Consider the following 14,725-nt stretch of genomic DNA (forward strand, 5'->3'; position numbering starts at 1 on the left):
GTGCGTGTGTGTGTGTGCGTGTTAAAATCTGGGCAAGTACGGCTTCTACTAAGACCCTGCTGGGGAACTAGTTGGCGGAGGTGCTGGCGGTGCCCGCTGACATTCTTCTGTTTCTGCCCCTTCCCTGCAGCCGACTCCGAGCATGTGGATCCAGGCATTCCCATGGGCGAGCTCTCCCCTCCCCCGCACGCGCTGCTGGAGTCCGCCCTGGTCCCACCCCTGCCGCCCGGCCTGGGGGACCACGACCTGCTCACCTGCGGCCAATGCCAGGAGACCTTCCCCCTGGGCGACATCCTGCTCTTCATCGAACACAAGAAGAAACAGTGCCAGGGCCTGGCGACCGGACACAGCTGCTACGACAAGGCTTCGGAGCGCCGCAGCCCATCCCCGCCGCGCTCCGAGCTGAGGAAGGCGGCCGAGCCGGTCGAAATCGGAATCCAGGTGACCCCCGAGGAGGAGGACGAAAGGCTGCTCACGCCTCCCAAAGGAATTTGCCCCAAGCAGGAGAGTGGACTGGCAGGTAGGTCTCCCCTCGACCCCACCACCCCGCCCTCTGGCCCGAAAGTGTCTGGGCAAACGATGGGGTGAGTTAATCCCCCTTGATGGGACCCTCATGCCATTGCCATGTGCGCACACATGCACACACAGAACCACACACACAAACACTCGTAGCCACACGTGAACAGGGCCTGAGCCGCACTTTCAAACAAAGGGAGACACGCTCATTTCCCTCCGCAGGACTCTGGGCGTCCTGTGGTGATTGTGATACTGCTCATCTCCGAGTCTCCAGAGAGATTGTTTTTCCTTCAGCTGATTTCATTAGGGGAGACTGTGCCGTGCGGAGTGAAACATCACATTACTGACTCAAAGCCCCCCGAACCCCCTGAAGGACTCTGGGAGTTGAAACAAATTGTGCAAAACGTGACAGAGAACTCACCCCTACTTTCATGGAGAAATCCAGCCTGAGTCTTCTGCTTAAAAGGTGAAAAGCTCATTAAAATTCAAATACTCAAAACGAGAGGGGAAGCGAGGGAGGGGGAGAGGGAGGCTGGGAAAAATAGAGAGAGAGAGCGAGAGAGAGAGAGAGAGAGAGAGAGAGAGAGAGAGAGAGAGAGAGAGAGAGAGAGAGAGAGAGAGAGAGAGAATAGAGCAAGATGAAAAGCCAGTTTGCCATTGAATGGAGCTAAAGAGACAGTTTAGTCTGGTCCAGCTTCTCTCTCTCTCTCTCTCTCTCTCTCTCTCTCTCTCAGTTATCTTGCAAAACAGTGCCGTAAAGCTCTTCACAAAGCAGCTAGAGGGATCTTGGGAAATTGGTCTCATAAAATAATATTCCAGCTTGGACAAAGTTTGAAGGGGGAACGCGGGTGGAGCGGCTTATGACACCGATTCCGGTTTTAATAGTCTTCTTTTTTTCCCCCTCTCTCCCTTTCTTAACCTCCGCGTTCTTTTCCTCATTGTTTTGTGAGGGGATTTCCGCAGCACGGGGGTACGGTTTACGCTGTACTGATACGGCACCCGTCGAAATTCCCGTATTACTCAGAGACTGAATTAGTCGAAGCACCACGTCGCTCGGAGCCACGCGCTCACCTGGCCGGACCTTCGCTGCGCGCGCGGAGCCGCCGCTGGCGTCGAGTGTGAAATGTGATGCAAAGGTTCATTGCAAACAGTTTCACATTTCAAACTGCACTACAAGACACCGACGCGTTAGCAGTAAGGACTGAAAACGCGTCTCACCGGTTTACAATACGTGTCTAAGCAGTCAGGCTTCAGTACCTCTTTTTGTTTTTAGTATTAATAAATATGCGAATGCTCACCTAAAAATGTTTTTTGAAAGCAATATATTATTTATTTATTTTTAAAACATTTTTTGCATTTTTTTTGCGCAGCTAAGCATATAACAGAATTTTTCGCCCCTATTAAAATATGAAAATGTATTTAATACAATATTCACATATCACAAATCTATTTTTACAGTCATTCCAAGTCATTCAATCTTTCTCGATTTTAAATTACTTTCATAATAAGCCAAATTCCATTTTAAACTGCTTTCTTAATAAGCTCCGGTTCGAAGTGGATAATTTTTAATCTTATTTAAACTTCAGCATTTGAATAATGGGTTATTGAAATGAAAGATGAACATTTGCCTTCCTAAATCATATTGCAGTTACTATGAGTAAATTTTACCTGCTTCATTAGTTCAGGTTTGGAGAGGCAGAAAACTCTCTGGCTGAGAGAATGAAGGCAGAGATGAAATGTCCTCCGAAATGATTAAGGTCCTTGAATGTCAACCTGGGCATATAGCTCAACACGTGCAGGTTGCCTTGTATTCATAATTGCCTCCCAGAAGGTTAAAGTATTCTTTTATGCTAAAGCTTCCTGCTCCTATTTGTTCTCCACACGAAATAGAAAACGACATGCTGAAGAACACCCCACCCACCCCAGAATAGCAGTGGTGTTCGTACTCTCAAAGCACAAATCATTTTTCATGAATGTTTATTTTCCTCTCTCTCTTTAATACATCCATCTGTCAGCTTCAAAGAAGGAGAGAGAGGGTGTGTGTTTTTGATTGTGTGTGTGTGTGTGTGTGTGTGTGAAAGAGTTTAAGCAGGACGAGAATGTAGCAGGGTCGCAGCCACTGTACGGAATCAGGGAGTTCATTTTGAGCGGGGCACCGTTAGCGCCCGACGAGCTCCGTGTGCTAGCGGACCTGGGCTTTTATTCTCTCTCTCCCTCACTGCAGTTTGATCTTTCCTCCCTCTGTCTGACTCTGGCAGTGTTTTGACAGGCCTTAAACTCCACTGCTCCATTCACACACGTCAACCTGTGCCGCGTCGCGCCTCCACCCACCCCCGCCCCGCCCCGCCCCGCCCCGATCCGCTCCTTTCGTGTGACAGCGAGCTCTGAGCAGGAAGAGAAGAGGCACATTTCAGGCCTCACTTCCTGGCTAGAATAGTTCATTTGTAGTTTTAAATGACGGATATGTAAAAGAAAAAAAAAAAGTCACCAGAACAACTTATTGGTTCAGCTGGGCTGACAAAGAATTACTAAACACATGTGATGGTAGTGGTGGAATGCCGTAATGATAATGAAACCAAAGTGATGATGATATTCCATAACCAGGAAAAATATTAATAAAAGAACATGCAGAGTACAGCAATTACTGTAACCCCCTTTCAGGGATAATTTCCCTAGCACTTTGTGAAAAGTCAATGTTATCTGTAAGAATATGGGGCAGTCAGTGAAGAGGAACCACTTGAGGTTTGAATCCAATATTTCTCACCTAAATAATCAGCAGGACACAGACTTTCTCACCACCACCCTCTATTGCCTCTTAGCTGTCTTAAGTTTCAGCGGAATTTAATTATATTTAATAGCCCTAATTAAATAAAATATGACATTGCGCATAGCCAAAGGACCTGCTGCTGGGGACGAAGGGAAAAGGCTGTGTGTGTGTGTGTGTGTGAGCACAAGTGGTGTGAGACTGAGAGAGATCATCTTCTGCCGCCCAGCCAAGTTAAAGCAATGTTGAGCTAGTCATAACTCATACAGAAGAGATGGCTTGGATACCCTTCTACAGCCACTGTGTTTAAAAAACAATCCAGAAAAAGGAAGCTCTTAAATCTCTCCGCTCACTCATGTGTGTGTGCGTGTGTGTGCGTGTGTGTTTGTGCGTGTGTGTGTGTATGTGTGTGTGTGTGTGTGTGTGTGTGTGTGTATGCAGGAGATGCTCCAAGATGTGTCATTCCACCGTAGATCAAACCGGTAATGGGAAATACACAGTGGAACTGGAATTGCTGTACAGTGTTATGCGTGCTGGTAAATTTATTTTGTGCGATTTCTTTAAGTGTATGGAAGAAAGCTGTAAAGCAATGAAAATGTACAATGCCCTCCAGAGGTACTGGCACCCTTGGTAAATATGAGTAACAGAGCCTACCAAAAAAAAAAAAAAAAGTTTAGCTGCTTGACCTTACACTGCAAATCTTCAAATGCAGGATGAGATAGCAGGGTGCTCAGAAAGGGCTGTAGTCGCCACTGGAAAGTGCTGTGTTGGATCTGCGGCATGCCACTGGTTTTCTTCCCAAGGCCCTGGGAAGCTTGCTGCATGGATATGTAGCATGATGAACACCGTGAAATACCAGGAGACTTTAGGTCGGAATCTGGCGGCCTCTGTCTGGAGGCTGAGACTCTGGGATGGATCTTCCACCAGGACAGTAATCCAAAGCATTTTCACACACACACACACACACACACATGCGCACACACACACACACACAGACACACACAAAATGTTTCACTGACCACAGCATCAGGCTTTTGCAGTGACCAGCTCAGTCTTCTGAACTAAACCCTAATGAAAACACATTGGCTGAGGTGTATGAGAGGTGAAATGGACATGGATGGATCTGGGGAGATTTTGTCTGGAGCAATGGTCACAGATCCCTTCAGATGTGTTCACCACCTCAACCAGCTCTATCAGGGAAGATTCGGTGTCGTTATCTAGGCACAGTGGGTAGAGGGTGCTGCCAATAACTAACAAATCTTTGTGAATTTTTTTCATCGAATAGGTTAGGTTCTCTCACAGTTTCAGTGCAAGATCAAGGAGATTAACAGTAAATGTTTTTTTCACAGCTTTTCTTCCCCCCTATTTGTTCATCTTTACCAATGATGCAAAAAATAACTCTGTAAGGCACTGTATTGAGATTTTATGAACCTGAAATAGATAAAGACGTAGATCATGTTAGCATGCAACTACGCAAACTTGTCGAAACGTGTTCTGAAACACGAAACCCAGGCCAAGCAAGGTCCGTTGGCCACCATCTCCACGCGTCACGCGGTATCCGCAGAAGACGTCATTTGCCGTTCCATTCGAGACTTTGAAGCGGCAGGCTGAGATCAGCGGGGATGGAGCTGTGTGCAGAGCTAAGCCGTTGCGTCGGCCGCTTTTTGTAAATGTAGCTTCGCGGAGCCACGGAAAACAATGCTTTTGGTGTCGCAAAACGACGTGCAACGGCGACTTTCAACAAATCTGGAGTCGGTTTTAAGGTCAAAATGCGTACTACATCTGGCTTCCACCAAGCCCAGGTGTGTTGAATCCTGCCATGAAGTGGCGCTGCGCTCGCAGCTGGTTTGCAGAGACGCTGCACAAACGAAATGTTTGGAAATAAACAGAAGAGATTTCCCCAAGATTGACCTTGATTGATTCAGCCTGTGGCGATCCACTGCATAGATGGGTTCACTCATGCTAACCCAACGTACATGGGGCAGAATGTGCCACATGCTTTCGCTTGTCACCGGAAACCTCGAGGAGAAGCTGCTGTTAATTTTAAGAAAACAGCGTAAAACAACGAGCCATTCATTTCTGGACGGGAACTCAGGGCACCAAATGGATGCTAACTGATGTGCCAGACAGCTACAAAGTGGCAGTGTGTCCACTGGATCAAAATGCTGGAAATAATATAATCACAGCTGAACAACAAAAAAAACTTTAGTTAAAGTCTGCCAGCCCCCTTTCCGCATTGACACTCTGTCGCCGGAGAAAAAGCAGCGGACCAAGCGGCGACATCAGTGGGACTATAGTTGAGATGGGGCCTTGTTCCTGTCAGTCTTACAATGTTCATTCACCCCCCCAACCCACCCCCGCCCCCGCTTTACACGTCTTACAAGTGCAATGACAAGGGGCGTTATTTCTGACCCTTGGCTCGCCAGATCGCTGTGGTGAATATTTCATGAGACATGCTGTATTTATAAAGATATTTACCTCAGACGTGCTCCCATCTTCCACAGCCTCTCTCTGAGGACCCCGGCTTGCCGCCTGTTCCCAGGCTGGCTCTGGGCTCACACTAGGACCCCAGTGCTCTCCGGACACGAACTCCACCAGAGCTGATAAACCCACAGGAGCTAAAACACTGCTTCTCCCATCCCACCGTCCCTATTTTGCATCAACATTTATTTTTTCATGTTTTATTTTACAAAAGTAGGCCAAAAGAAATCGTTTTGGGATTGATTGTGTGGACCAGGCTTAAGACCTTTTTAAGGTGTGAGCAGTATGTCACGGCTGTGGTTCCCAACACCTTTGCACAATAAAAAAAGTGTTGACTTCAGTGAAATGGAGATGGCACTGACAGTTGAACTTCCTGTTTCCCGGTCATGTTTTGCTACCTGTTTTTGAGCGGCTGCCCGGGAAACCTTGTGTCATTGGAGTCTCCCCCATTTCATGTGCGTATGTGTATGTGTGCGTGGGTGTGCATGGGCGTTTGCATGTGATTGTGTGCGTGTGTGATTGTATGATTTTGTGTGTGTGTGTGTGTGTGTGTGTGTGTGTGTGTGTGCGTGCGTGTGTGCATGTGTAAATCAGTTTCTCATTCTGCCCTGCCTGCTACATCTAAGCGAGTGCAGGTTCCGCAGCTGTTGACTGAATTCACACAAACCTGTTCTGATGTAGTGAAGTAGAAGCTGTGACACGTAGGTAATTGTTCCCAGGGTCTATACGCCTTAGAAACATGGTAGACACGCAGACATTTAGGAACACTTGTGCACCACATATCATTCATTTTAAGCATGCACACCACAAAAAAGCGTAATTTGTTTATGGTGTATGTACTTGTATGTTTTTTTAATCCGTGTTCAGTTATTTCTCATTAATTAAATATCAGAATATCGGAGAGTGAGACAAATGCTGTGCTAGATGGGAGTTAATATGGTGGAATACGGTTATTAAACAGGACTGTTTCAAAGCTGTTAAAAGTAACAAAATCACACACACACACACACACATGCATACACATACACACACACACACACACACACACACACAGACACTGGAATTAATACACAAATACAATCACAAGTAAGCGCACACACACACAGACACACACACACACACACACACAGACATTGGAACTAATACCCAAACACAATCACAAGTACGCGCACACACACACAGACAGACACACATACACAGACACACAGACACACACACACACACACACACACACACACACACACACACACACACTGGAACTAATACCCAGACACACACACAGATATTTTAACGTCCTCTTACAGCAGAGAACATTGAGAGTACATTTCTTGCTTCAGATTCAGCATGTTTGCTGAGGGGACTTTTCATTAAATAATGATGCAACACAGGCAGAGCGATATTGAAAACATGCTTCTATAATATGACACACACGCCTTTTTCCAATTAAAATTCAGAAACGCTTAGTGGGGGCACAGCACGGTGCCAAACGCCGTGATAGAACCAATGCGCAGAGATTAGGTGCCGAGGTGAATGTGTCTTTAAGTTAACATGCTCTTTCAGAGCCATTATTCCTGCTGGTCATCTTCCTCATCTTTTTGTTGTTGTTGTTGTTTTTTTTGTTTTTTTTTCAATGAGCTAGGAGAGCCCAGACTGAGCCGCCGTTTTGAGGTGGTAATTGCCCACTTTTGTCTAGTTATCCGTTTGCTTCTCTTTCTCTCTCTCTCTCTCGCTCTCCCTCTCTCTCTCTCTTTCTGTCATCTGTCATTTTCTCTACCCTTGCTGTTCATTCACTTTCTTCACTCCTCTTTCATTTTTACTCAACCTGTTGGCTATGTCCTGACATAGGACCTTATTATTATTATTATTATTATTATTATTATTTTATTCTACTTGACTTCCTTGCATCACTAATCAAATGTCGGCATGGCGATGAAGTCTTGATGCATAGTTAATGGACCTGTACGGGTGCCAGGGAAGCTTGTCCCACTGCCCAAACAAACATGTGTGAAGAGGTTTCGCCTGTGCTGCTTTTCTGCAAATGATCTCACACTAGAGCCCAGCGAGCCCCGCCGAAACCCGAAACAGAGCCCATCCACCTCTCCCCTTTTGTAGATCTGCTTCGGCTCTGGCCTACTTGAAGTTCAGCCGCCTGCATCCCCACGTGCGCCGCGTCCCGCCCGGAGCTTGGTCCAAGCCCTCAGAAAATGCAGCAAACGTAGCGGAGGGGCTGTTTTAAGCGATGCGTCTGCTAATCGGCGTTTGATTACCCGGCCTGGGCTCTCCTGCCTCTGCTAAGACATTCTCCTACGGAGATTAGATGGCCCTACACCTCGCTACAGAACTCCCCTTTGGTAGCGCAGACTTTAATTTCTCCCTCCTGCGTGCTTAATCCGTACTACTCTAAAATTCAGCAACGCGCCACCTTTACTCCGGGCTTCAAATGCTTTCCAAAGCCTCCCTCTTGGGCTGAATCCAGAAGCAAAAGGAAGAGCAAGGAGAGTGTGTGTGTGTGTGTGTGTGTGTGTATGTGAGAGAGAGAGAGAGAGAGAGAGAGAGAGAGCAAAACAGCCATTAATAGAGCGTAAAAAAGCAAAAGCCGCATCTATGTACTTCTTAGCATCTTCAAATCCTTTTCAAATTTTTGCCTCGTTGCTTTTTTCAGTTAATCACTTTGCATGCACTCATTTAAATATTAAAATTTTCTTTAATCATCAAAGGCAGGGAGCCTCATGCATATTCATATTTTCACCCCCCCTCCCACTTTCCCCAGAATTACAGGTTCATTACCTCGCTCCAAAGCCAAACAGTCATTACCAAGAGCCAGCTTTTTAATTGCTGATGCCTGGCCATCATCGCCTTATTGCTCAAATGTAAAGTTCCATAAGAAAATTTAAAAAGGGAAAATTCTTAAGTTTAAAATAACTTAACATTCTTGTTGTATGTTCTCTGTGCTGTGGAAGAATCACAAACACAGACTAAGAGAGAGAGAGAGAGAGAGAGAGAGAGTGAGTGGGGGAGAGGGAGAGAAACCTGTTCTCTGGCTGGAGCTCTGAATATTTGTCAAGAGGCTTGACGAAAGTTGCATTTGCATAATGACTTTGTAGTTCTGCATTAATAAAATTTGCATATGAAGCCGTGTTAATTACTCCTGATCAGGCTTTTTTGCATTCATGCATGGTAATTTTCTGAGACTTGCGAGAATTGATGTCCTGGCGTCAGGGCTGTGATTGGTGGCGGTGGCGGCGGTTGCTGAGGTGGGGGTGTGTGAGCGTGTGTGTGTGTGTGTGCGTGTGTGTGTGTGTGTGTGTGTGTTAGGGAGGGGGTCAGAAGGAGAGAGAGGAGGGCTCGGGATGTAGCTGGGAGAAAGACGACAGTGCGTTTGCGAGAGTTTCTCTATTGCGCCGCTCTCTTAGCGTTCACTCAAATCGCTCCTGTAATTGGCGTAAGAAGAGGGAGAGGTATATGAAAAGAGTTCTGTGTAATGAAACATCACAAAGCGCCCAGAGTAAAATACCCCCTCAATTGCAGACAGGCATTTCAAATCCATTGTTTACTTTATTTAATTCAAAACAAGGTGGCTGTCCTCAGCAGTGCAAGCGCCCATTTGCCGGATTTGAATGAGGAATCTTTTCAGAACAGTCGGATTCTCCTCCTCCTTTCTGTTCCCTCTCCTCCCCTGTAAGCGTATAGAGTAGCAGGGCTGTTCTCAGTCTGCCGTGTACGCTTCTCTTACACGTTCGCTGCTGTCGTTTTGTGCCGTCTACCAACGCAAGAAGCCTTTCATGCGTCTTTTGAAAGCACACTTAGATTTCATGACTCTGTGTTTTATGTTTTTAAAGGCCGCGGCTCAGGAGTCTCGAGGAAATTGCCTTAATTCCAGCAGGTCGGTTTGTACACCTTTAACTGACGATGCCTTTCCACTCACGCTCCCGCCCAAGTTTGTCAGGACCCTGCTGAGTTCAAGCATTCACCCTGTGGAATTCTGGTCCCTCACTTGTGGTTTGGCAAAAGCATCACAAGGCACTTTGTACATATGTGTGTGTGTTTGTGTGCGTGTGTGTGTGTGTTTGCGTACATGCACGTGTGTCTTCCTGATTGTGGGCCTAAGGAGAGCTGTGTACGTGTGTGTGTGTGTGTGTGTGTGTGTGTGTCTGTGTGTGTTCCTTCTTCTTTCTTTTTTTTCATAAACTGGTGGTCTCCTCGTCATTTTGGTATAAAGACAGAATTAAACACAGAGCTAGCGTGAAGATTCTGGGGCCGCTTCCAAAACAAAGAGATATTTTGGAGCACACAGACGCTTAGCACACACACGAGCGCAGGCGTGAGAGTGGGGGGGGGGGGTGAGGTGGAGGTGGGGGGTTGGGGGGGTGTGGTACGGAGTGACAGCTCTGGATCTGCCTCAACCTGGCTGCTTTTAAATGCTGACATGTGTGTCATCAGCGCTGTGATAATTGCGGCAAAAAAACGCACGTCACCTTTAAACCTTTAAAGACAATCTCATCGCCTCTAATCTGTCAGCCAGTTCACACCGCACCCCATAGAAGAGAGAGTGGGGCAGACGCACCGGAGCAGAGGCACGGGGCAGATGCACGGGGCAGACGCACGGGGGTAGATGCGCGGGGCAAACACACGCCTACTCTTTTGTTTGGACTGTAAGTGGGAATGTGTGTGCAGCAGTGTCTTTTGGATTAAAACAGAAGCCTTAGTCATTCTCAGTCTTGGATTTGTCAAGGGGAGATGACAACAGTTAAAAATAAAAGTGTCGCAGACGACACAACAAGTAACAGAAATGGTGTTACTACGACGATAGATCCCTAAAAATGATTTAATACAGCTTATTTTTTGGGTTCCTCCTGAATGACTGGCATCATCGCGTTTTGGAAGCGAGAGTTACTGGTGCGCTGTGAGTGTCGTCCGCGATGGTCTGAAGATGGAGGTGCTGCGTGCAGCAAGCGGTGCAGGGCGGCTCGGTGCGACCACCTGGCTCAGCCCAGTGGAGAAGGCCCGGAGGAACACGCGGTCAGGTCGCAGGGGTTCGCTCGGGGCAAAAAAAAAAAACCCAAAAAGGTGATTCTGACAATTTCACATTTCAAGAAATGTTTCATGAAATGGTTTCATCAAAGTATTTTCCTAAATAAATATTTGTTATTGTAATACTTTTGGCTTGGTGCAAAAACGGGTGACCCGTAGCCTGGGTTTTCTTATGTGCAAGGGTAAAGGTTCAAGGTGCACTATGTCTGTCTACTGTGAAACTGAATTTCTTGGCTGCCTGAGGGGTTTATGCGTCCCACGTGAAGCTGCGAGGGGTTGATTGGGCCCACGTGACACTGAGGGGTTGACGTGGCCCACCTAAAGCAGCGAGGGGTTGACATGGCCCAAGTGAAACTGTGAGGGGTTGATGTGGCCCACGTGAAGCTGCGAGGGGTTGATTTGCTTCACGTGAGGCAGTGAGAGGTCGCATGTGATCCGTGTGAAACCGTGAGGGGTTGACGCGGCCCACGTGAAGCAGTTAGGGGCCGATTTTGTTTCGCGTGAAGCAGTGAGGGGTTGACTTGGCATATGCGAAACTGTGAGGAGTTGACGTGGTCCACGTGAAGCAGTGAGGGGATGACGTGACCCATATACAGCACTGAGGTGTGTTCTGAATACGCCCACTCTGCGGTATTATGGCATGACCGCATCTTTGCATCTTAGTCTCTCCTCATCATGGGGACAAACCAGAACACTGGCACTTTTGCAGCCCTCCAGGTGACCACTCTGCCCCCCCCCCCCCATGCTTAACCCCCCCCTCCCCACCTCCTCGTCACCGTCGGCAGCAGATCTCGGCAGTGATCCGCTCTGCCCGATTTATCCAAGGTAACTCTCTCCTTTCGAATCCTCTTAAGGTTCAAGAATTGAAACCACTTCTCCAGAAATGACACGGTGGGATTTTCTGTTTTTATTTTCGTTCTTTTCCTTTCTTTCCTTTTGTACATATATATTTCTTTTTCCGGGGCCTGCCAAACGCCTGCCTTTCTCCCCGCCGCGTTCGGAGGCCCTGGCTGCAGTCTCTGCTCCCGTCCCGATGATCTCCTTCCCCACACGGCTTTTCTGTGTCGTTACAGTAGCTCCGTCAGCCTGACACTGTTTGTTTTTTTGCGAGATAGCCTCACCAGCGTGGAGATTTGAATTCGTAAAGTGGTGGTGGTGGGGTGGAGGTGGGAGACGCGTTGTAAACCCCCTTTGCCAGAGCCCTGTGTAGGCCCGGCCGCCGGTACTCTACACCGCTAGCTAAAGCCGGCTTTGGCGAGAGTGGATTGGAGTCGCAGACAATGGCACTCGTGTTGAAGGCAGTGGACAGGATGGGATTACCAGGTTAGGGTAGGTTCCTCGCCACCGCTCCCGCGGTCCCCCCGGGCCGCTCGGGCTCCGCGACATGCCACGGCTGAAGGAATTAGTCCATCTCGCCCGCTCTAAGCCCCCGACTGCCTAATGGAGCCTCTCCAGCCTCGTGTTTGCGCGCGCGCGAGCGTGCGTGTGTGTGTGTGCGCGCGGGCGTGTGTCCCGCGGAAGGGGCGTCGCAGATCAGCGGCAGGAATCACCACTTAGCCCGGGCTAATTTTTCACTCTGTTAGCCGGGAGGATTAGTGGCCAGCGGCGGAATAACGCGGAGTTTGTGATGCCGGCAGGGGCGGGGGGGGGGGGGGGGGGGGGGGGGGGGGGGGGGGGGTGTCCGGAGGCTGGCGCGGTTACAGGACGAGCTGGAGCCCAATTATGAGAGGCGGAGGTTTTGTTCGCCGGCGAGGGAAGCGAGGCGGGGCAGAGGGGGTCGTGCTCGCCTGAGTGTGCCCGGGGGCGACGTTGCCTGGTGGAGGCGTGTTGAGCTTCTTGTTTAGGAGGGTTTAAGGCCTCCCAATTTCACATGCTAACGGCTGGCACGCACACCCCAGACACTCTGCCCACACCGAGACGTGACGTGAGACACTTAAATCCGGAGTGCATGCAGCGATATTGACATTTGTCTTCTGTGGTCATTGCGTCTCTCTCTCTCTCTCTCTCTCTCTCTCCTCCTGTCCCCGTCTGTTCCTTTCGAAACCCCCCAGGGGCGTAGAGAGCGGGAGAATGCCGGGCCCGTGTGCGTACGGCGGCCCTGTAATCGCGCTTCTCCTGCAGTAATTGCTCACGTCTGTGGACTTTGGGGAAAGCGCTTCATCAAAGCATGAGCTGAAGAGGCGGGTGGCTGGCCAGCATCGCTCCATCACGCGGGGAGATGCTCTCCGCTGGTTTAACCCCTCCACTCTCCCTCAGTCCGTCCAGCCCGCTCGCTTCTCTCAGCGAGGGGCCGAGAGCGCCGTCGACCCTGTTCCCCGTCCTGTCAGGCTCTCGTTTCTGTTTTCACGCATGTAGCGTTTAATGTTCCTCCCATCATGGGACAATATGCCAGTGACTGGCTGTGTTATTTTTCTATTTATTGCAAATGCGGCATGGGCTGTGCAGTGGGGCAATAAATCGTGAGTGAGTGTGTGTGTGTGTGTGTGTGTGTGTGTGTGTCTGCTTCCACTAAAAATCAGATTTCTCATCATGGGCTTAGGCCCACGTGTTTACCCCGCTGCTTTATCGAAGTGCGCCGTGCCCGCCGAACGCCATCGAATTATTCACCCCGAAAAAAAATGTAATCACTGGAGCACATTGGTCCTATTGATCTGTGCAACAAGGCCATGTAGGGAAACATGGCTTAAAGAGTCCCCGCTGCCTTAAAATCAATCAGACTTTTATGATTAGCTTTTAGCCGTTACATAAGGATTCGGTGGCGGAACCGACGCACGTCTGATGATGATATTTCGCCCGACAGAAGCGGCTCTTGTCTGTGGCCTGTCGGAAGCCCAGAACAGCCCGCCGGCATGCTAATTCGTCGGATAGCTAGAGGAACTATCAGTCGTGAACATCTCCCATCGGAAGTGAGAAACGCTAAAAGCGCCGTTCCGGCTTCCTCAGAGCCGCCGCCGAGTCCGGGGGAATCGGGCTGCTGCACTCGGAGAAGGGAGGTAGGAGTGTGTGGAGGTATTTTAAGCTGCCCCCGCTCCCATTGCGTGGCGCGGTTGGCATCGGTTGAAGGCGAGACAGGAGATGAAAGGCCCGTGGGAGAAAATTGCAGGTTGGAGCAGTTTTTGCTCGCTCGCACCTCTCCAGCCTTTAATTAGACGCTGGCTTTCGTTTCGCACGGCGGATCGGGCCCGCCCAGGTCTCGTGGTCCGGTCCGGCCCGTCCTCGTCCGCGTGCCTCCGACGGCTCTTCCTCTCCGGAGGGAGACAGTCTGCGGGGCCCCGGCAGGAAACGCTGCTGCACCCGCAGCCCGCCGCCCCTCCGAGCACCGAGCGGGATGCCGTTCCGACTCATGCCGCTGGCTTGGGTTTGGCCATCTGCCTAATTTGAAAGTGAGAGGTAGCGCGAGAAATTGAATTAAATGGAGGCCAGTGCATGGGGCCACTCTAATTGGAGTTGTAGTGCTGTGTCTCTCTCTCTCTCGCGCTCTCTCTCGCGCTCTCTCTCTCGCTCTCGCTCTCGCTCGCTCACGGCCAGACGGCAGCTCTCAGCGGCTGAGAGATGGTCTGGACGTGGCAGTGCTCTCTCTGCTCGTTGCCCAGATCCTGGAAAATCGAGCCCAGAAATCTGACAAAAATCAGAGGGGTCAAATGAGCATCGTTAAAGCTAATCAGTGGGGCTAAGCGTCGAGCTCAGATGGCGGTGATGCCAATTGGCCCTGTTGGATCGGTTAGGCAGGTGGGCAAGGAATATGATGTCTACCACTGAAACCAGCAGGCAGTGGTCTAAGCGGCAGTATTTATGTCCTTCACTCCACTGCTCAGTACGGCCACACCATCAGGTCGTATTATAGTAACGCGCCGTGCCGACGCTCCCGCTCGCCCCGTTCCAAAAGCGGGTGACCGGTGGCACAGTGCAGGAGGGCAGGACCGGCTGAGCCAC

At 49.5% G+C, this 14,725-nt stretch overlaps 1 protein-coding gene across 2 annotated transcripts in view; it reads left to right on the top strand.

Annotated features, from left to right (window-relative positions):
- The window catches only part of bcl11ba (BAF chromatin remodeling complex subunit BCL11B a), a 48,285-nt gene that overhangs the window by 12,608 nt on the left and 20,952 nt on the right, over positions 1 to 14,725 (top strand). For both annotated transcript variants that reach the window (XM_035533121.1, XM_027013956.2), the window contains exon 2: positions 131 to 520. In XM_035533121.1, coding sequence (XP_035389014.1) covers positions 131 to 520 — 390 coding nt within the window. The remainder of the gene's footprint in view (positions 1 to 130; positions 521 to 14,725) is intronic.

The sequence above is a fragment of the Electrophorus electricus genome, chromosome 13 (assembly GCF_013358815.1).
Source record: "Electrophorus electricus isolate fEleEle1 chromosome 13, fEleEle1.pri, whole genome shotgun sequence".
Taxonomy (NCBI): domain Eukaryota; kingdom Metazoa; phylum Chordata; class Actinopteri; order Gymnotiformes; family Gymnotidae; genus Electrophorus; species Electrophorus electricus.